We start from the raw sequence: 22,384 nt of genomic DNA on the forward strand, positions 1-22,384 counted from the left end.
CTCCTAGTCTTCGGTAAGATTTACCCACCGTCTTCCTATCGAATTTACGATTTAGAAACTGATCATACCTGCATATCCTGTTAAAAAAGTTCCATCATAGACACAGAGTTGTTCGCTATCCAATTCAGTCGAAAGTCCAGGTAGTTCATTAATCGGATCACGTTCGGGTCACCACTTTGTCATTCAATCCTACTGATGTTTAGATCTAACATTAAGCAGGCAAACACGAACAGTAACAAAAAAGAACTTTATTAGAAAAGGTTAGAACTGTCACAGACATCCTCGGGCAACACCCGGACAAAATCCAACGAACTTTCGCGCCTTTTCTCACGTTGCCAGCCACTCTTGTTGGCAAGTGTTGCCAGACAGAGTTCGTGATCTTGGCAAGTGTTGCCAGACAGTGTTCAGGATCTCTGGCGCTGGCGGCCACAACTTGTTCAATTGCTTAAAATGTTAATTTATTCATAACATTCTCACATTCAAAATTGTAAAAAATAATTTTACAGACCATAATTCCAAAAACAAATTTTCAAGAAGAAAATGCATATTTTTAATAGAAAATAGACAAAATGTACAAACACGTGTAATTTACAATTATTTTATGTAAAAATTGGATTGATTTGAGATAAGTTCTGGGACCAAATGAGGAAGAAACATTAAATAAAGGCAGGCATAGATAAAGAACATTAGAGTACAGCAATAAAAAAAAAAGGAAAAACCTAATTAATTGTGAATGAGCTCTGAAGATGAAAATCATTCTTATAAATAATAACTTACCATCAGGCATCTTCACAATTTCAATAACGCCTTCCGAAAAGCATTCTTTCAATTGTATTGCTTCTTTTCCTTCAATTTCTCTCAAGAGAGTGATTTCAGGTAAAAGACGGTAGGTTGCAGTAGCTGTTTGCATTAAAAATCAAATATTAAATACACAAAAAATTATAGTATGTATGCAGAAGAAATTTAATTCGATGTTTTTCAATGTAATAAATATATATCAATTTAATTTAATTAATAATTATTATACATTAATAAAAATTAACCTGCATATTGAATATTAAAACTTGTCAATTTAGATGCATACAATTAATTATGAAAGTTTAGACATACGCTAATAAAACGTTTAGCTAATTCAAAGGATGTAAAAATATTTATTACTGACACCTAATTAAGAATATCAAATTACAAGAAAGTAAAATGAATTAAACACTGAGAGTGTACACTATGATGGTAAAGGATAAAAGATTTAACAAGGAATCAGAATATGCAAATGCAACATTTAGATCAAGAAACAAAACCACAGTTTAAAAAGGAAATCCAACTACAGCATTGACAAAAATCAATTGAGGCAGAGTTAAGATCATAATTCCTGCCCAATAAAATCTGACATTAAAACACACTGAAGCATTTGAAATATAAAAATCAATAAACTTCAAGGACCGGCATTGTATCCAATGCATGGAAGTCATTGTATGAAGTGAAATAACCCAGCACACATATGTATGCCCTTTACAATAAGTAGATTCCATGTTGACCTTTGTTTCATCCACTTAAATATAATATAAGCAATATAAAATTGAATAAAATAACATTTTTGTAAACTCCAATCAGAACTTCCATAATGTTTAATAAGTTTAAATCCAATGTGTAGTTTGAATTCCATTTAACATTAAATCTTTGATGCATTCTATATCTGAAGATGACCTTTTAACAAAGTTGAAAACATTTGTGTAAGTTAATAAAATATTAGATCTGAAATAAAGGTATATGTGCAAAGAACGGTTTATGATAAATTACTAATTGCTGTTGACCCTCAAGTTTATGGACCACGAAATAGCAAATTTCAGAAATACCTGACCAAATTTGCTTATTTTCAAAGCATTTGTCAGAGTGGAAATATTTATGCCAAATGTCACAGAGTATTTTGTTTTTTTTTTCTTATGTTGTATTTAAGCAAACATTATAAAGAAGAAAATGATAAAAATAACTGATAAAAATACAGAAAATTAATGCCCAATAATATAAATCAATGTAGAAAAATGTAAAAAAAAAAAAAATTTAAGTTACTTACCAACAGGTGAGAACTTAGCATGATCTTTGCCAATTCCCTTTACACAATGCATTTTAACATCAATTTCCTACAAAAAAGTTTTAAATAATCTTAACCCTTTAAGAATTTAATAAAAAATGCTAATGATAATGCAAATTTACCTGACCAGGTCTTAATTTTGCAATTAGAATGTCATCATGAACTGGTTTTATGGCATCTTCACCATACTAAAATTACATATAAATTAATCTCTGTACTAATTATATTAAGAACTCATGTAATAAATAATAAACTTAATAAAATCTTTTAATCATCATTAATATGCAATTATATGATCAATTGTTTGCTGAGTACTGCATCAGCCAACTATAAGTTGTATGACAGATCTCTCTACTTTTACTCATGCTGGGCCATATTATAACCTCACCTCTGATCAATTTGCAGTAGGAGCACATAAGAAGTTATGGAATGAGACTTGATATATGTGGATCACACATTCTATGAGAATTCTTGAAAATCCCATCAGGATTTAAACACAGGTCTCTTGAGCAGATACTTTTATCATAGCTATTTGGCCAGCATGTAATTGTATGCCATCTTGGGTGAATATGATTACAAATTTGAAGCAGAAATAATTTGCAATGAACCCAAATATGATTGAAAAAATACATTTTAAAACATCTAGTGGGTTCTATTTGAAATAACCAAATATTATATGATACCATTTTGTATCTTAATACCTGCTATGATAAATTTCGACTTAAAGAATATGCAACAATTATGACAAACTATTGATTATAGACTTGAAAGTAAATTATGAAAGATACAATGTGCTTTTCTAATAAATACCCCTATATAACAAGTATATAAGATATGCATCATCCATAAGTTATGTAACACTATTTTTATACTTTTCAACTATAATAATTATATCAACTTTATTAACAAAATCACTTTTATGGCCCTACAAGTCCCAAAGATGATAGATTGGTAATGGTAAATCTGTATATGCAATTAATAACTTATATTCTTAATACAATTAAGGGGTTGAACAAAAATATGCATTACATAATTTTTGGGATGGGTTGTTATGGAGCATTACAGGGAGTGGGATGGTAATTGAAAAGTATAAAAATAGCATTACATAACTTATGGATGGTTCCTATCTTAAGTAATCACTTCCAAATTGTTAATCAATACACAATTTTAATTATTAAGTAACCTTTACATTCATTTGTATGACTAAAATGGAAAGAAAACAAAATTTTACGTATGATGATGAACAACATAGACAAAATAAAAAGATAAAAATACTTCATGTTAACATTGTGAATTTATAGGAAAGAATATATAGAAATCAGAACTATACCTCTACTATTTTTATTCTATGATCATTTCTAGATATTCATTTGAGAACAGACTAAGTGGATTTTAGTGTTGATAAAAGGTAAATGCCAAAGGTCATTTTTGTATATAAAAGTCCCACCCAATCTCATCCCAAAATGTGAATACATACAATACTCCATCATTTCAGTTTCCATAAATAAATAATTTATAATTGATTAATATTTACTAATTTTATTTATATTGTCTACAATCAGTTAATTACATTGAAAAAGTTATAAATTTCTAAATATCTTTTTACATTGAAAAAAATTATATGATAATTTTATGTTAAATGTAAGAGATAAAAGTTTACAATAATTCCATATATTTTTTAATAAAACTTATTAAATTTATCTGTTAACTATTTAACAATATATCAGTATATATAAATTCATTTAATTCTTAGATTATAATTAAAAATTCTATTTTGATGATATGAAACCGTGCTTTGCAATTCGTTTATGCTTCTAACACAATAAAGTGCTATAAATTAAGACACTTGGCGGGTTGTCTCATCTTTATTTAGTTGACTTCTTTAAATTTTTGATGATTTCCGCCGTTTCAATATTATAACTTCTTATTTTGATGATATGAAACCGTGCTTTGCAATTCGTTTATGCTTCTAACACAATAAAGTGCTATAAATTAAGACACTTGGCGGGTTGTCTCATCTTTATTTAGTTGACTTCTTTAAATTTTTGATGATTTCCGCCGTTTCAATATTATAACTTCTTATTTTGATGATATGAAACCGTGCTTTGCAATTCGTTTATGCTTCTAACACAATAAAGTGCTATAAATTAAGACACTTGGCGGGTTGTCTCATCTTTATTTAGTTGACTTCTTTAAATTTTTGATGATTTCCGCCGTTTCAATATTATAACTTCTTATTTTGATGATATGAAACCGTGCTTTGCAATTCGTTTATGCTTCTAACACAATAAAGTGCTATAAATTAAGACACTTGGCGGNCTAAATAAAGATGAGACAACCCGCCAAGTGTCTTAATTTATAGCACTTTATTGTGTTAGAAGCATAAATAAATTCAACTAAATAAAGATGAGACAACCCGCCAAGTGTCTTAATTTATAGCACTTTATTGTGTTAGAAGCATAAATATATAAAAATTCTATATTATCAAACACAAATTTAAAATGTTTATTTTTGAAATATTTTCATTTTATTTTATTAAAAATATAAAATAGACACAATAATAAACTTACCAATTCAGCTTGACTTCCAATTGGAATCCATTTCATTTGACCAGAATATACTAAAAATATAAAAAATATCAATAATCAAATTTCAGAAAAAATGTTTTATCTAAATACAGCATCTTTCAAAATGAGTGCTACCATTTTAAATTACTGTAATGATATTAATTATTATGAAAGAAGTATATGACATACACCAATTGATAGAATAACTGTCTGAGTTTCATCTCCCATCTACATTCAAATGTCTTATTGTCTACATCATAAAAGAAAATGGCAACTCGGCAACAGAAAAGGTGTTTTCTGTTATGCAGTTCGCAAAGCTGAAATCATTCATTATCATGCAACATGAGTAACAATGGATTTGTTTTTGTGAGTGTAGAAAGAATTTGAGTATTAGGTAGACGTGTGCCATATGAAACAAAGTGCACGTTGAGAAATTGTAATGGGCATATGTGAAATTTTGTCAGTTTTGCAATTGTTATAATGTACTGTACATTATAACAATTAATAAGTCATACCTTACACACTATTTCCAGTAAAAACAGTTTAATAAAACTTAAGATTTGGCTATTTAAGTGGTTTGCTTCAGAAATTGAATGTCTAAATAAAATACAAATTGTCAAATATTCTTATGACATCATTATTTTGTGTAAAGAATTTAACATTGCAAGTAAATAAACTTTTTTTTACAGTTATTTACTTGCAATGTTAAATTCTTCGTATGAAATAAGAACATTGGCAATGTTCCAAATTTGCATTCTATTTAGACATTCGATTTCTGAATGTTTAAACCTGAAGCAGACCACTTAATATGGCCAAAAAATAATAATTTTGTTAAGTTTTATTAAACTGTTTTTGCTGGAAATAGTTTGGTAGGTGTGAGTTATTATTCATATGTTCCAGCTCACTACAGAGAGAATCGTACATTACAACAGTCTTGGATAATAATTAATGTAATTAAAATAATTTAAAATGGTAGCATTCTTTTTTTTAAAAGACTCTGTATTCTGAAAAATAAAGCAATTGATCATTTAATCTTATTTCATCACTTCAAAGTCATAAACTATGTTTGAAATAAACATGTATATCATACAAAGTTTTTACAATATCTACAACTAGGATAAACTTTCTCTTGTGATTTATGAAATGCCATTTCTTTCACTTGGAGCTAATTTACTATATGGTTAGAATTGTTTTTCCAGGAATGTAATCTCAGTTTACAACACTGAACTTACAGGAAATAGAGCAATTCATTTTATGATGGTTATCATACATTGTATCTAGATGACAAGCTTCTACACAGAACAATTATATGGTCCATTTCCTATGAATTAACGACGTAATGGTTCCTAAAAACTATCATCAGTTTTCCAGAAGACTGCAAAAATAGAAAACTGTATTTATATACAATCAACTCTCACCACATAACTTCACATAATTTAAACACCCAAATGGTCAAAGAAGATAGGCTGTCAGCCTGGAAGACATGGGATCAAATCTGGGCAACCAATTCTCCAGGAATTTTTCACAGATGTCTCTGTCCCAATATATTAATTCCATCAACTCTCCCCAATGGATATGGAAAAATGACACTGTGCCTATAGGATAGCAAATTAGAAAAAACTTCACATAAGTTGTCTAAACACAAAATGATATCAGAAATTTTGAATTCAAATACAAATCATATGTTCTATGATAATGCAAATATAACATGAACTGACACTATTGACAAAAAATATTATATTCCAGGATAAAAATAAAAATTTGTTTAAAATACAGGTACAGTGGGTGATCAGGTTAACAAACACTTTCGTGAAATATTTTTATGTTCAGATAACAAACACGTCACAGAACAAACACAAGAAGAAGTGACGTAAAATAATGAATACTGATTGGTTTTCCCTTATCTTCAGGCAACAATTCAAAACTTTTTGGAGCACGGGAGACGTCGCCATCAACGCTCAACCCAGTTTAAATTGATCAGATAGTATTCCTCCCAAACTTTGAAACTCTCCCTTTTATTTTTCTGACAGAAACAATTCTTTTATAGTAATCGTGAGACTGTTGGGCGGGCACTTAAGTTTTTGTGTCCGTTTTTATTTTCGAAAGGTGAGAGTATAATAGCAAAGGTAGAGTGGGCAGATGTTTGATGTTGCTGGGCAGTATGGCTATAGGTCTACAGAAGACCGCAGTTCAATCTTATCAAAGAAAGATACTGTATAATCAAGAAGACCCAAGCAACTTAAGGAGTAACAAAAATCACATCTGAGAAACAAGGAACATTGAAGAGTTCATAATGGAACCTGAAACTGATTTGACGACAGAATGCCAAGAACTCTTGAAAACACCAAGAAACTCAGCAAAATATGTTTTCTTATGAAAAAGGATTAACGCTGATATCTGCTAATAAAGATCTTTTGAAGAAGTGAGAGAATGTCAGAATGATGGTCTTAGAATGGCATCCAAACTAGGTTGAGGTTAATAGGTTTAGGGATCTCTACAATTACAATGCTATTAATCGCTTCTAAAAAATCCTGAAGAAGAGAGAAAAACAATCAACATTAGACAGATTCTTTAACCCCCACAAATGGAAAAATCATGACTAATAAAAATGAAAGACTGTGTACAGTCATACCCCGACTTACGCGAACCCGGAGTTATGTGATTTTAAAATCTCGTTGATTCATCTTTTGTTTGAGCGCCACGCAACTCTTGATTATTCACTCCCCCCACACTATTGTCCAGCTTACATGTTCGGACGTGTCGCGCGGAATCGACGCATAGCGACAATTTATTTTGTGAAATTTATTTCTGTTTGTTATATCTACGGAGACTTGAGAGACTCTATGTGGTAATTTCTTGTAACCGTGAATGAACCAAATGGCGAGATAAGATTAACGAGAACATTTATTAGCTAACATACATCCTACTTGGATTTTACACAAAGGCATCTGCAATCGTGAACAATTGACGAAAAAAGTATACATTTATCAGATAATAAACAAAGACTCATTTTGTAAACAATTTACCTTTTGTATATACAACTGACAAGATTACCTTTCAAATTATAAACAGACTCGATCCCAAGCGGTCTTTTGATCGTCGGACATACAAAAGAAATGAATAGATGGCGCCTAACTTAAGCGCAATTTACAATAATGAATATGATTAGTCTTAACACTCTACTATGTCATCCAAACGAAGTAGAACTGATTCTTCTGAATCAAAGAAGAAAAGAAAAACTTTATCTTTGGAATGTAAAGTTAACATTATTAAAGACTTCGATACAAAAATGAAAATTTGTGAATTGGTAAAGAAGTTTGATCTACCGGAATCGACGGTCAGAACAATTATAAAAGATAAAGAAAAAATTCTCGAAGCTGTAAAAAATGCTCAATCTTTAAATTCAAGCATCATTCGTGAATGTCACGGTATTATCACTGAGGTGGAAACAATGTTAAAATTATGGTGTGATAATCAAGTTAATGTGAAAAATTGTATAATAATATAATTTGTTATACGTATGTATTATCTAAGATTTTATTAAACATTTTTTTCTAAATTATTGTTTTCTTTTATCTCCGGTCCCAATTAAAAATAATTTGTATGTATTTATATGCGAAATTATACCACGACTTACGCGAATTTGACTTACGCGGTTATCGCTCGGTCCCACCTATCGCGTAAGTCCGGGGTATGACTGTATATATGTATTTTTATTATTACATATAAATATAGTAAAAAAGTATATATTTTTTATTTTTTGGAGTTTCCAGAACGAATTAATCAAGTTCCCATAAAAACCTATGGTAAATCGATAATCAGTTAACGAACAAAATCTTGGAACGGATTATGTTTGTTAACTGATCACCCACTGTACAGGTATCCCCGGTATAACACAGTAGTTATGTTCTAAAAAAGTGCAAAGGACTAATGCAAAACTTGGGACTACATTCCAGAAGTTAGCAAATGTATACTATTCTTTTCATTACTAGAAGATATATGTTTATTAAAGCAATCGATAATTTATTTCCAATCAATAATTAATTAACAATCATAATTCAAAGTACAATAAAAAAATATATATCAAATAAAAGTTTACACTTAAAAATTGTGAAATTTTGTATGAAGGATTTCCAAAACTGTGTTTAGAGCAAAACCAGAAGTTGCGTTGTACGAAATCAATCAAACTGCAGCTCACAAGCTGCATGTGACTCTCGTAGACCTTTACTGTGGCCACATAAATTATTATAATTAAATATACAGGAATATATATCCATTGTATAAAATACAGTTTAAATAAAGAATGCAACTCTCATATTTCTAATAGGTAATGTATGACTTCTGTTGTGACAAAGTTTGGACAACCTGAAATACAGTGATTCTGTAAATTATATTTTGAATCTTTGTAAACTTGATTTAGAGTACTGTACATTTTAAATTTACAGTACTTAAAATGCTAATTTACATGTATACTTGAAAATCTGTCCAGCTCCAATTAGTCCAGATTTGGCATTTCACTGTATTAAGGATTAAATCCCTCTCTATATTACATTAGGAAATTATGCACTCAAATAATAATAATAACATATTTAGTCATTACAATTTATATTAAATCAATACAATACTGTAAAAGTACCTAAATGATTCAAATATAAGTCCTCTGGAATAGCTGCATCTTTTGAAGCATTTTTATTCTTGGTACACTTCACTTTTAAATGAAATTCAATGGTATCTTCAGCAGTACCTTCATCATCTCCTGTAATGATAGAAATTTGGCATTTTTTAAAAAGCTTGAAACACACGAATGTTTATATCATTGTATATACCTTCTTGTCTATACTCAAATAATCTTGGATCTGCTTTGATTGGAATAAGTCCTAATCTGTGTGCCAGCACTTCATCTTGAATGATGCTTGTATTATTATAAACAAACACTTTCTCTACAGCCATTGTTGGTACCTAAAAATGTTATAAAATTTCAGTAGTGGAACTGCAAAGTGCTCTATAATCAAAACAATTGTTTTGATCATAGAGCAAGACTCTTTTTACAGTCAAGGACTAAAGGGTTTTGTTTTGGAGATGCAACTCCCATTCTTTGCAGTGAGGTTGGAAAGGAAAGGTGATCACATTAGAATTTTGAACTAAGGCACAAAATGAAATTGTTCCACCTTTGCCAAACTTTATATAAAGCAGCCATTCTCAACCTTTCCACATTTGCACCTGAGCTTTCTGTCTATAGATCTGCAGCAATAACCAAGCCTCCTTGTATATCCTGTGATATACATACCACTGATTGAAACTGCTAATTTTGAACCTCAAGCATACTGGACTAAAGGACTTTTACTGTACAGTTAACATTACAATAAAAATATTTTTTTAAAAGTAAATTTACCTCAGCCAAAAGTATTCTTCTAAAAGCATTGGCTATAGCAGCATCAATTCCTATGATATCAAACTCCATTTCCATATCATCCAATCTGATAAGATTAATCTGTAGATTCTATACAAAAACACTAAAATTATTCTTTAATTGAAAACATTACAATTTTAATTTATATTATATAACATTAAAATTAATATATTACATGCTACTTTTAATAAAGAATAAATCTGTTCTTATTACTCAAATATAATTTATTTTAATGATGATTAAATAAAAATAAATTTTTGACAATTTTTTTCTCTAAGTCTTTCTGTCATACAGGCACTAAGAGAGTCTTTTTTTCATGAATTCTTAAGGGCATGAAAAAAAGGACTCTTATAAAAACCTTGTGAATAGTCCCTTTTACTGGATTTGTTTACTATTGTTGTGTTACTGTACTAGTGATAATTTTAGAATTCTGTTAATAATGTGTATGTAATAACTTGTAATAATTGTACTATTAATAAATATTTAATGTTGGCAATAGTGTTACCACCTGTCCGGTTTTCACCCGGACAGTCCGGGAATTGACTCACTGTCCGGGTAAACTATTAACTTTGTCCAGGAATTTCGTAGAAATTGTGAAACTGCGATTAAACAAAGTTCTTGCAAATATTTTTACAAATTTACACTATTTTAACAGTGAAAGAACTCACACTCACTGAAAATCATCTGCAATTCTGCCATGTTAGTCTGTTTACGCCGACCTGTGGCATGCACAGACTATCGACCTTTTTTTTTTTATTTTGCATGTACAATCGTACACGTCTCAAATAGAGCTAACTTATCTGTACCTGTTCTTTCTTAATTTAGGTTACTTACGTTACTCCTACACAAGTCCCTAGTCCCTAACTGTAACTGATTTATGCACGTTATTCTTCACATTGTAAAATGACATTGCGCATGCGTCAGGAACTTCTGTTTGAACAAACCTGACCTGCAATCCAGGTCAGTGATTTTGAAAAGGTGGCAACACTAGTTGGCAAATTGTCACCATAGACTCTATTTTGTATGTCACCCAACTGATAGGGCCAGTAAGGCCGAAATGCATTTTGGGATAAGTTAATTAAATAGGCTGGGTGTGTTACATATGACTGTTCATTAGTCATATGTAACTAAGTAGTTGTTGTACCTAAAAGTAACTTCTAGTGTTCTTCTTCAACTGTTTTAATGAGTTTAGGTATCTTTTCTTTCAAAATATCCTAAACTGTAACATTTGTTAAGTCTGGAGTTTGAAGAGGCCATATCATGATATCAGATAAACATCCACTGAATTTTTTGTTGAAATAATCTCTAATTGTAAGACTCAAAATATAATCTCATACAGAAGGACATCAAGGACACACTGAAGTACCTTTTCAAACTTTTTAGCATTCCATTCGTCGATGTATCCAGGATAATTTCCAGGAAAGTCACTCGATTCCACCTAAACAAAACCATTAAAAAAAATAACATAAATGAACTGGTTTAAATACTTCTTTGTACTTTTTAAACATGTTATTTTAACCTATTTTAGTACTAAATTAAATTAAATAACAAATAAATGTAGTCTGTGAATTAATTAATAATTTACATTTTGTTGTTCATATTCTGTCAGTCTAACACGTGTTCTTCTATCTTCTATGGTAGCCGCCATTTTGAAAATAATAACACAACTGTTGCCAATTTTTGTAATTAATAATTTTTTTTTTTTAACAAAATGAAAATATAAAATGTAAAAATAAACAAAATTTTACACTAAAAAGCACTACAAATTTTAAAATTTATTTTCAGTTTTAAGTAATATATGAATTACAAAATTTAAAAAAAATTAATAATTTTATATTTACGTTTACTTCACAATGAGGTATAGCAAAGCGACGGCGGATGTTGAAGGCCTTCAATATCCGCCGTCGCTTTGCTATATATCATTATGAAATTGATATAGAAATTGAAATGAGCACGGAATAGTGTTACCATCCGACTCGCCGTCCGGGGATGTCGTGCGCGACCTGTCGACCCTTTTTTTTTTCTTTGCTTATACGATTCATTTGTAATCATTTACACCTCCAATATCCAAATATCCAATAGAGCTAGGTCACTTGCGTTACTCCTATCCAAGTCTCCCTAGTCGCTAACTGTAACTGATTTAGAACCGGCATGCACTGCAAATTATTCTTCGCATTGCAAAATGACATACGCATGCGTCAGGAACTTCTGTTCGAACAAACTTCACCGTCCGGGTTGGCGATTTTAAAAAGGTGGCAACACTAGCACTAATTTTTCATTACATATTCTGTGACGAAACTGAATTTTAGTCTTTTAAATTGAGATACCTAAATAAGGGGGGGCGGAATTTTCCTCCGCCCCGGGCGGCTGACACCCACGCTACGCCACTGGCTAAAACTTTCTATTCTTAAATAAACAAGCAATTTTACTTCTTTGATCACAAGTATATTTTTCAAATATCTGTAAGAAATATCTGGTATAACCGAAATGTTGATAAGTTTTAAACGTTTCTCGCCATAGCTATAAAAATCTAAATACTGTATGTTAAACTTAATAGATTGTCCGTCGTTTGTTTTCTAACTAATTCGTTTTAGGACCAGGGTTTACGGAAATTTCCAAAATCACTCTAATTGAACTAGAAAAATAATTTCAGTCCCCACCGTACTCGGTTAAGCTTTTGTTTAAGTAAAATTTAAGTAATATTAAGTGAAAAGTAAAATGCACCATCTTGCCCCACCCTTGGGATAAGGTGGGAACATTATTTTTATATACAGGAAGCACAAATTAAAATGGTTACACTGTCGTTTTCTTCAATATTGGCACAAGAACAATGTGCTCATTTATCACAACGACTACATTTAGCCCAACTGTCTGTAGATACAGAGTATAACCCTCCACAATAGAGGCATTCTGTGTCATTTGTCTTTTGTTTCTTGTTAGGCCTACCCTTGCTGAAGGGGCCCGTTTGTCGTCTCTTCAGCAATAAAGCCTGCCTCCGAAAATACTTCTGGATTCATCGGCCATATTCATGGTCAACCTGGGGTTAGACTTAGACGGGTACCCCATCTTGCCCTCAACGTACACTTTTCATACTGACTGCAAACACGGGTAAACTTCATTTCAAAACTAAACAATTACAGTCTTAGAGGTTACTTCGAATACCATAATATCTTCATCTGAAAGGTAATGTAAAAGTTCGCAATGATACTTACTTTGTAGAAACTTTTTAGCAGGTGTAAAATTAGATGAAGTACTGTATTGCTGAAACATGAAAAACGTTCTTACTTCCAAATAAAGAGAGCTATTTGAACGTTCTCTCGCTCCATGATCCATTTCGAAGTAGACATTTAGTTCCTCAAATAACAGCTAGATAATAGCTCATTAACCAAAAATGAAAAGACGTCCCCGTCTTACCCCATGACCCCATCTTGCACCACCTTCCCATATATATATTCCGCTACAGAGATTTTCTGTTAGTCGAACTCCTCGTAGATTTCTTGGCGAGTTTGAACGAATTAAGTGTCGATAGATAGGGATGGGTCTTCAGATGTGCAATAAACCTTTTGTTTTAGAATCTTATGATCCGTTCCGGAGATATTCCAAAAATTCCTAATCATTTCGTATGGAGTCGATAAAAATTTTTTGCAAGAATTTAGTATTGCGTTTACCGACCAGCCATCTCTGTATGCAGTTGACGAAAAATACAGTGGTCTTGATCATTCCAAACTTGTATGTCATTATTCCTTTCTTAACCAGAAGGGCTTGGGTTTTATTGAATTTATCCTGCTGCTCTGAGGAACTGGGATCCGGACGGGTCGATAAAGCCTCAGGAATTTTTCAGGTGGTGGTCAGTCCGGATATGTCGGGCCCCATGCTTCACCATTCTTCCGCCCCGTTGTGGTCCTGCCGGAATCCATAATGGGCTTACTAAAACATGGCCGGCCCACCAGTGGCCAAGCGGTTACGTTCCCCGAATACTGGGAGTTCGGTCGTGGATTTGCGCCTGGCCGGGACGGGATGGTTACGTGGAGTTTTCCGGGTTTTCTCCACGTCTGTAACGCCTAAGTAGAAGCCAATTACCCTTAAAACACCTGATCGCCCAAGTGTTGCGTTGCCGTAATTTAACAAACAACAACGATAAAACATGCCCTTTTAGTATCTACGGGCGGGGAGTTTTATAAAAGTCCACNAAAATTATAATTAAATATAGCTTTGTAAAGAAACGTACATAAAAATAACAAAATATTCTTTACTTTTTAAAGCTTAAAACAATCCACTTATTCAAATAGCTCCCTACGAGTGACTAATGGATGGAATCAGAGACGGTCCTGGTAAGTGCATGCACGCGGGCTGCCAAATCCCCAGGGTGCCGATACCGGTCAATGTCAAATGCCTCTTTTGTCGCATCACTAGTATACCTCAAAGGACGTGACAGGGTTGTTGTACATTTTAAACGTTTCTCACCACAGCTATAAAAATCTAAATATGTTAAACTTAATAGATTGTCCGCCGTTTGTTTTCTAACTAATTCGTTTTAGGACCAGGTGTTGTCCACGGAAATTTCCAAAATTTACAACTTTTCGGTCACGCTCGTTGAACTGAAAAAATTTGTCTTTATTACATCTAATATCTCGAAGAAATCAGTCCCCACTGTACTCGATAAGAGATTGGGTCGGTTAAGCTTTTAAGTAATATTTCGGCTCTTTCGCCAGGGTTTTATTTATGTCCCCAATTCCCTAATCGCTTAATTATTTAACTACTTCTTAAGTAGAAATAAGTCGAAATCAGTTACTTTGTACTCGAACATTTGTAGTCTCGGGAAAAACAAATTTTTATGACAAACGGATATATCAATCGTAAATGTAAGGAAAATAATTTCTAGAGCTTTTTCTGTACCTGGTGCATCTCTCTCATTCATTAAATTTAGTCGTAAATGATGCTATCAAAGTAACAGTTAATTTTTTAACATTATACAAGAATTGTACACATTTTTTTCTACATCCCCTTAAAGATGGGATATACGAAATCGTAATATCACTGGTTTAACATTGAATCCGTGAGTAATATAAAATCGGAGAGAATAAATATATCAAATATTTTAATGGATTTTTTTAAACTCCTGTCAATTATACAGAACTATCGTAAAAACATATCAGTAAATTCTTATCGGTTGGGTTAAGTTATAAATCTACTCGCGATTCGCCTAATCGGGCGAGGGCGGCCAAATATCTAGCGGGTAGGTGGCTAACAGCCCAGAACCGGTCCCGGATAGAATTGGATGCGGTATACGTGTAGCATCCACCCAAGGTCCTAGGCTTCCACCAACTAAACCGGGGTTTTTTTTTTAACTCTCCGCCCTGTGGGCACTAAGAGGGCCTCTTTTTGCAAGCCCATTATTGGTTCGGCCAGGCCCACAATGGAGCTGCTGATATGACGGGACCCGACATATCAGAACGGACCACCCCCGAAGGTTTCCTGGGGATTTTTCGACCCGTTCGGGTTCGAACCAGGGTCCCCCAGAGAGGTGGGTTGCCACTTTGACCGCTCGGCCATCCGGCCGCAAAGCTAAACCGGGTGAGCTTGGTGCTCTGTAAATCGCATGCGCGAATCTGGCTTTTTGGATGCTGACAATACAGCGCTTCCACTCCGCCACTAATATTCGAACATACAATAGCAATTTTTTTTTCACGTGTAGTATAGAAATTTGTAATAAGATACCTAATGCGGTTATAATAAAATATTGTGCGATTATTTTCATATAATTAAAATTAATATGTATTTATTTTTTAGAAAATACAAGGGAAGCGGCGCATCCACCGCTTCCAATGACGGCACGCCACTGGTAGTTATTATTTTCTACAGTAATGTGTGAATGTGACAACACAGAACAGAAGATGATTACAGTAATATTTTGAATTATGAACATGAAGACAGTTACAGATTGTTTTATATATCTTGGGTATTCGGTTGGGACTCTGGAAATTGTATTCAATAATAGAAAACTTTTTATAGGCCTGTATATTTTTCTATTAAAGGCTACATCCAGATCATGAGAAGAGAATCAGAAGCGCCGGAACAAAATTTTGAATGTGGGCAAAAGTAATTAAATTTTGCATCAATAATTGTAGATCTAGGATACATTTTTAAACGTCATAGAGCGCTGAACGAACGTTCTGCTGAAGTAGCTAATGCTGAAATCTTCATGACCAAAATAACCAAACGCATTATTTAATTTAAAAATTGCTTTACTGAGTGTGAGGACAAAATATATACTTTGTTTCCATGATACTCCGTTCTCGAGATTAATTAAAAAAAGACAAATGGACGTACGGACGGACGACAGTGGGAATTTATAGGTCTACAATTTTTTCAAATTGCAGCCCAATAATTCATTAAACGAATTAACATCAAATTTTTACTAATTTTGATACATTTATCCCGAATTTTCAGGGGAAAGCTTTGAATATTAGATGAGATTGGATTGATGGGATAAGTAAATGCAATCATGAGTAATCTGTCAAAGAGGATTGCGTGTCTCTCAGGAGTATTTTCTATGGTAAACTGGCGTCTAATTAGGTGTTAGACATGCGAAGAAACTCCGGAAAATTTCACGACTAGTCTGTTGGTGAGGCACGAACCCGCGACCAACTACCAATGTTCGGTAGTTTTGTCTCCTAGGAATTATTCCAGAATTATGGCATCTTTGAATAATGAGAGCAGAGATTAGTGCTCTACTTGAATTTCCAGTGCAAACCTTAAAATCTTAAAAGGCTAAGAACTCGGATGTGGCATTTTTATAGTTGGCAAAATAAAAGTGAAAAACTATGAAGAACGAATCATCAAATTTTATACAGTATGCCTAATGAAAAATATAATCGCCATGTTGAATTCTTCAAAATCTTAGTATTCAAGTACAGTATTTTAATTTTATTTAAAAAATTTTAATACCATAAAAATAAATAAGTATTTATGTATAGAAATCGGCAAATAATCTTAATTACTTGTAATTTTTTTTTAATTTACTTAATTCATAAATTTGCATAAAATTATATTCATACAGAACTTATAAATAGTTATAGATCACTAAATATCCTAGAAGAAATTATACAATTAGAAATTAATATATAAACGAATTAATATTAAGTATATTTTAAACATTTCTTCATCTTTTAAACTGTGCAGATTTATTTTTTCGGCAAGTTTTTCCTTTGGAAAATCCTAATTTGTATTTATTTCCATAATAAGTAATATTTTTGAATAAAATTAATATCATAATAGTTTCCTATATGAAGCAAAATCTATACACATTTCAGAATTAGAAGCAAAATTTAATTTTAGTGTAATTTTCAAAAGTACTAACTTTTAAAACGGTTGTGCCGAAACGTTCTTTTTTTTTTGGACATTTAATACGATAGAAATAGCAAAATGGTCTGCTGAAAACACACTAAAAAATGAATGGGGTTTTCTTTTTCTTACGGAATCTTCGAGTAAATCACTTCTTTCGTTCGATTTCTTTTTCTTGGGACATTTTTTTTTTTCTGGAACAGTGCGTCGGGGTCCTCGGGAATAACAATAATCAATCGGTTTCTAAAGTTTCGCAAGAAAAACAATAATCCGAAAGACGTGTTTCTCGGATATATGAAGGAACATTAAACACTACTAGCAGTGAAATTCAAGAAGGATCCACGTGGGTGTTGTCTGAAGAAATGACAAAAGAAGCTCTTTGCTAGGGTAATTGGATATCCGTTACAAAAAGAAAGATCAACAGAATAATTTTTCCTGATGTGCCCTAACAGAACTCGATGGCCAAAATATTGCAAAACACTTACGCGGTGGCCATACAAGTATTTGGATTATGTAGGCTCGTATTTCACTAATATAATATTTAATTATGGAGTCAAATCGATAATTACCAGCCTAAATCGCATTTATAAATTATCGAAAGTGTTTCGTAACTTTATTGAAGTCTTCCAGATGGATTACAGAATTGGAAATCTTCAGCAATCATGTTGAAGATTTTCATTCGCCAGAGAAAATGAACGTGACGTTAATTCTAGAATCAATAAATTCAATTCAATTTTATTTTAAAATCAAAAGATAATAAGTAGTTTGGGCTTTTGTAAAGATTTCATTCCGAAACTTTGAAAGTTAGCTGTTGTTTGTCTTTGCAAAAGCGCTGTTATGTAGTGAAATTGTTCGAAATTTTTTTTTTCTTTTCTTGTACAATTTTATTTTAAAATCAAAAGATAATAAGTAGTTTGGGCTTTTGTAAAGATTTCATTCGAAAACTTTGAAAGTTAGCTGTTGTTTGTCTTCGCAAAAGCGCTATTATGTAGTGAAATTGTTCGAAATTTTTTTTTTCTTTTCTTGTAAATGATCATTTTAAAATCATATTTGATAATATAATAAAATCTCTAATTGATAATTAATAGAATTTAGCAAATAAATTGCTCGAATTCTAAATTGTCTTAATTACTGTTAAGAAAATAAGAGGATCAAGCAGTTAATTGGGTAAATCTNATATTTATTAATGTCGTTTCTTATGAGAAATTTTATTTCGCTTTCTAGAGAAAAGTGAGCTGACTATGCTTTTGCTTATTTTGATTAGATAAAAAAATTCGCAGCCGGGCGACATTACTTTGGCAGATTACTCATATATTGCGGCGATCTGCCAAAGTAATGTCGTATCCCATTAAACCAAATCTGTTAATTAATGTCTATAGAGTAATGAAAGGTGTATCTTGTCAAGTCTACTAACATGGCTGGATTGTCAAGCGGTTAAGTTGTGGATCCGAGATCAAATCCAGATTGGTGAAAAACCCCGAGAATTTTCCTGAGGTCATCTGTTTTGGATATGTCGGGCGTCGTCCTTCATCATCTGCCCGAATTTTCATGACAAACTTTTTAAAAAATTAAAAGGCCTCTTAGTTCCCACAGGGACGAAAGAATTAAAAAGAAAAAGCTATCCATCATTGCGTCAGCTATCTGGCGGATGAGAAACGACAGATGCGATGGCTTTGCTAGCTATTTAGATAGAGCTCTACGTCATTGGTTTATATGGAGTATGCAGCCTTTCCGGCTATATTATTCCGAAAGAGCGATGGCATTATCATCCGATAATCTGGCCGAAGCTTTTTAAACTGCCCGGCTTTACGTGAGAGCGGGGAAATAATGCTTTCCGAGAGATTTTTTAATGGTAACTGGCGGAGAAAACCCGAAAAACTCCAGATGGCCAGGCGCAAACCCACGACCGAACTCCCAATGTTCAGGGAATTGAACAGCATGGCCACTGGTGGGCTTCACTATTTAGACAACAAAGCCATCTTTAAGTACCTTAGTCTTTTAGTGACATTGTCTTTATCTAAAACACGATTGTTCAAAACAATTGGTACTGTGTGAAGAAATTAAATTATACCGAATTCATTTAAAAAAAATTATTTAATATTTTAATAATACATATTATAACATTATTAATATTAATTTATTATAAATTTTACACAATTTTTATAAAAATTAAAATAAAAAGGAAAGAAATTAACATCTTACAACCGAAACGACGAAACATCACCAGACGATTTTGTATACGCATGCTCAGATAAGCGGTATCGCTTCCTTTTCAATTTTGTGGGTGTGTTATGTGAGTTTAATGAGTTGAAAGGCTCGTTTTGAAGTAAAGAACGTAAAATGGTAAGTGCGATTCGTACGTAACATCGTAATAATCTTTTAAGAACACGAATAAAGTACAATGCGCAAGTAAATTAAGCTATAAGCTTGTCGGTAGACGAACTTATCGTAACTTTATATTAACGTAGCCAAGCATCGCTTGGTACGGATAAATTTACAATATTTAAATATTTTCTGACTTATTTACTTGTTTATACACAAATATACTTATCTGGAGGTCTTTTACAAGTTATTATAATGAAATTATCTCGAGTAGAAGTGTTTTTCTTTGAAATTCTCATCAATTAGATGTAAATTCAGGAAAAATTGGTAATGGTGGAGCATTTATCTGTCAATAAAACACTAAATAAGACTTGTCTTGAGTGTAATTTGTTTTTGGTATCATCTAAATCACTACAATACTCCATATTTACTGTTATTCTGCTGAGTGCATTCATTATGTTAATATTATAACAGCTGTTTATGAATAAGGGAGAAAAAATGGAGAAATTTGAACACTCAGTCTGTCCGAAAATTAATTTCCATAACTTTTCCCTTCAACTGATGCACAACCGACTCGCGCAGATCACCCGAAAAGGGACTGCCCATGGGTACAGTCTGTTTTTGTAAATATGTGCTGTTATTAAATTGGAAGACCAAGGTATAACGTGAGGTGTGTGAGTTCTAAGATCTTTTCACGTTGCGCGGGTGCACCAAGCCTGCTTAGTAAAGATCTGTAAGAGCACAGAAGCACAGTTGCAGCTTTAATTACAGAACAGTTCAAGTAAAATTAATTATACATTTTGGATATAGTTAAGTTAATATGAAAATTTATAAGATTACTAGTCGTCTAGATAATTTACATAAATTGAATATTTTCTAGTATTAAGGTTTTGGAGGTTTATTTAATAAATCCAATTGTAAGAGCAGGAAATACTGAATCCAAAGTTGATCTTAATTCTTTATCACCTTTTGAATCTCTGTTAAATGACCACCTACCTATCTAAAGTAACCAAATCAAAACGTAATTGTTACTTGGTGGCCAAATATATATGTATGAAGTCTAAAACTGAGATATAAAGTTTTGAAAAATGTTTTCTCTCTATTAAATTTTTCACTCTAACATATTTATCATCCTGACTATGTGAAACAATTTTAAGTTGTTCAGTGTAAAAGGTAGTGATGGTTTATTTAGATATTTGTAACATCCAAATTATTTTAATAAAATTATAACTTTTAATAAACTAATAAATTATATTGTGTTGTAAATGTGTCTCTTTAATCCGATCAATTCAGTTGTGAATGTGTCTCTTTAATCTGATCAATTCAGTTCGGTTTTAGAAGAATATTTTAGAAGAATATTGGATACAAATGGATGGAGAAAACAGGTTTACCGTATTAATGTGAAAATGTATTTGAAGTGTTTTTAAATGCCTGTATTTTAAACTCTTTCCAACGTTACCCGTAATACACCGTGGTTTTAGAAGACAGAACCTTAGTTTTGAACTGAAAAGGAACTTAAAATACATATAAGTCCGAAATGCATATGTCAAAACAATAAAAGAAGTATCTAACCTGAAAGCTGTATTGATAGTCTACCAAACTGAATTGATCGGATTAAAGAGACACATTCACATCAAAATAGCAGCTACCATAAGTGATATTTTAGAATAATAAATTATAACTTTTTTACAATGAAACACAATGAAATAAAATCTAATCTGGTTATTTTAAACATTTTTTTTTTTTTTACACTCTTAAGAATGTAAGCTGCATTTTATTATGTACAATATTTAAAATTACATATAATGATTTTCTTAATTCAAAATTATATGAAATATTTTACAATATACAAAAAAACTGAACAATTATTATATATTTAATAAAAATATTGTTGCTGCTGTTGGAGATTTTCTTCTCTCACATATAATTTATTATGCAAATTTAAATATACTATATATTTTAGAATTGTAATTATCAAATTTAATAAACTTTTATTCTAAATTTTAATTTTTTTTTTTAGATTCGATTCATACTTATTCAAAATAGAGCTGGTAAAACTAGACTTGCAAAATGGTACATGAATTTTGATGATGATGAAAAGCAGAAGCTGATTGAGGAAGTTCATGCTGTTGTAACAGTCAGAGATGCCAAACATACAAATTTTGTCGAGGTAATTATTTATCATATATTATATCATCTATTCAAATCATATGATTTTTAATTTTTGAATTTTAGTTTCGAAATTTCAAAATAGTTTACCGTCGATATGCTGGATTGTATTTCTGCATATGTGTAGATGTGAGCGATAACAATCTTGCATATTTAGAAGCCATTCATAATTTTGTAGAAGTATTAAATGAATATTTCCACAACGTCTGTGAACTTGATTTAGTGTTCAACTTTTACAAGGTAAGACAGTTTTAGTACAGTAGAACCTTGAAAACTCGGCTCTCGATAACCCGGCACTCCGGATAACTCGGCCACACCCTGGCAGGGCAAAAAAATCCTTAGTTAATTAATTTTCATTATAGACAGCTTTATAAAAGTATAAAAGCTCTCATAAAGTATTTTTCTGAGGTCTGTCTTATCAGGTAAATTACTGTACACAGTGTATTCATTAATTTTCATTTTCATGTAGTAAAGGCTCTATGC

At 31.8% G+C, this 22,384-nt stretch overlaps 2 protein-coding genes across 3 annotated transcripts in view; one reads left to right on the top strand and one right to left on the bottom strand.

Annotated features, from left to right (window-relative positions):
• LOC111631215 (DNA-directed RNA polymerases I and III subunit RPAC1-like) overlaps positions 1–22,384 on the bottom strand; it is a 68,185-nt gene that overhangs the window by 2,509 nt on the left and 43,292 nt on the right. The window contains exons 1-9 of one of the 2 annotated variants that reach the window (XM_023375418.1): positions 11,652–11,718; positions 11,433–11,504; positions 10,049–10,156; positions 9,483–9,615; positions 9,293–9,412; positions 4,660–4,709; positions 2,212–2,277; positions 2,072–2,138; positions 778–900 (exon numbers count right to left, since the gene is read on the bottom strand). In XM_023375418.1, the coding sequence (XP_023231186.1) occupies positions 778–900; positions 2,072–2,138; positions 2,212–2,277; positions 4,660–4,709; positions 9,293–9,412; positions 9,483–9,615; positions 10,049–10,156; positions 11,433–11,504; positions 11,652–11,714 (802 nt within the window). In that variant the 5' untranslated portion in view covers positions 11,715–11,718. Of the gene's footprint in view, positions 1–777; positions 901–2,071; positions 2,139–2,211; positions 2,278–4,659; positions 4,710–9,292; positions 9,413–9,482; positions 9,616–10,048; positions 10,157–11,432; positions 11,505–11,651; positions 11,719–22,384 lie in introns of those variants that run through there. The other variant, XM_023375419.1, reaches the window with a different exon arrangement.
• The window catches only part of LOC111631217 (AP-2 complex subunit sigma), a 7,999-nt gene continuing 5,238 nt past the window's right edge, over positions 19,624–22,384 (top strand). The window contains exons 1-3 of the mRNA XM_023375420.1: positions 19,624–19,753; positions 21,753–21,902; positions 21,968–22,141. Coding sequence (XP_023231188.1) covers positions 19,751–19,753; positions 21,753–21,902; positions 21,968–22,141 — 327 coding nt within the window. The 5' untranslated portion in view covers positions 19,624–19,750. The remainder of the gene's footprint in view (positions 19,754–21,752; positions 21,903–21,967; positions 22,142–22,384) is intronic.

Source organism: Centruroides sculpturatus, unplaced genomic scaffold, assembly GCF_000671375.1.
Source record: "Centruroides sculpturatus isolate CEXI.00-Female unplaced genomic scaffold, Cexi_2.0 scaffold602, whole genome shotgun sequence".
Taxonomy (NCBI): domain Eukaryota; kingdom Metazoa; phylum Arthropoda; class Arachnida; order Scorpiones; family Buthidae; genus Centruroides; species Centruroides sculpturatus.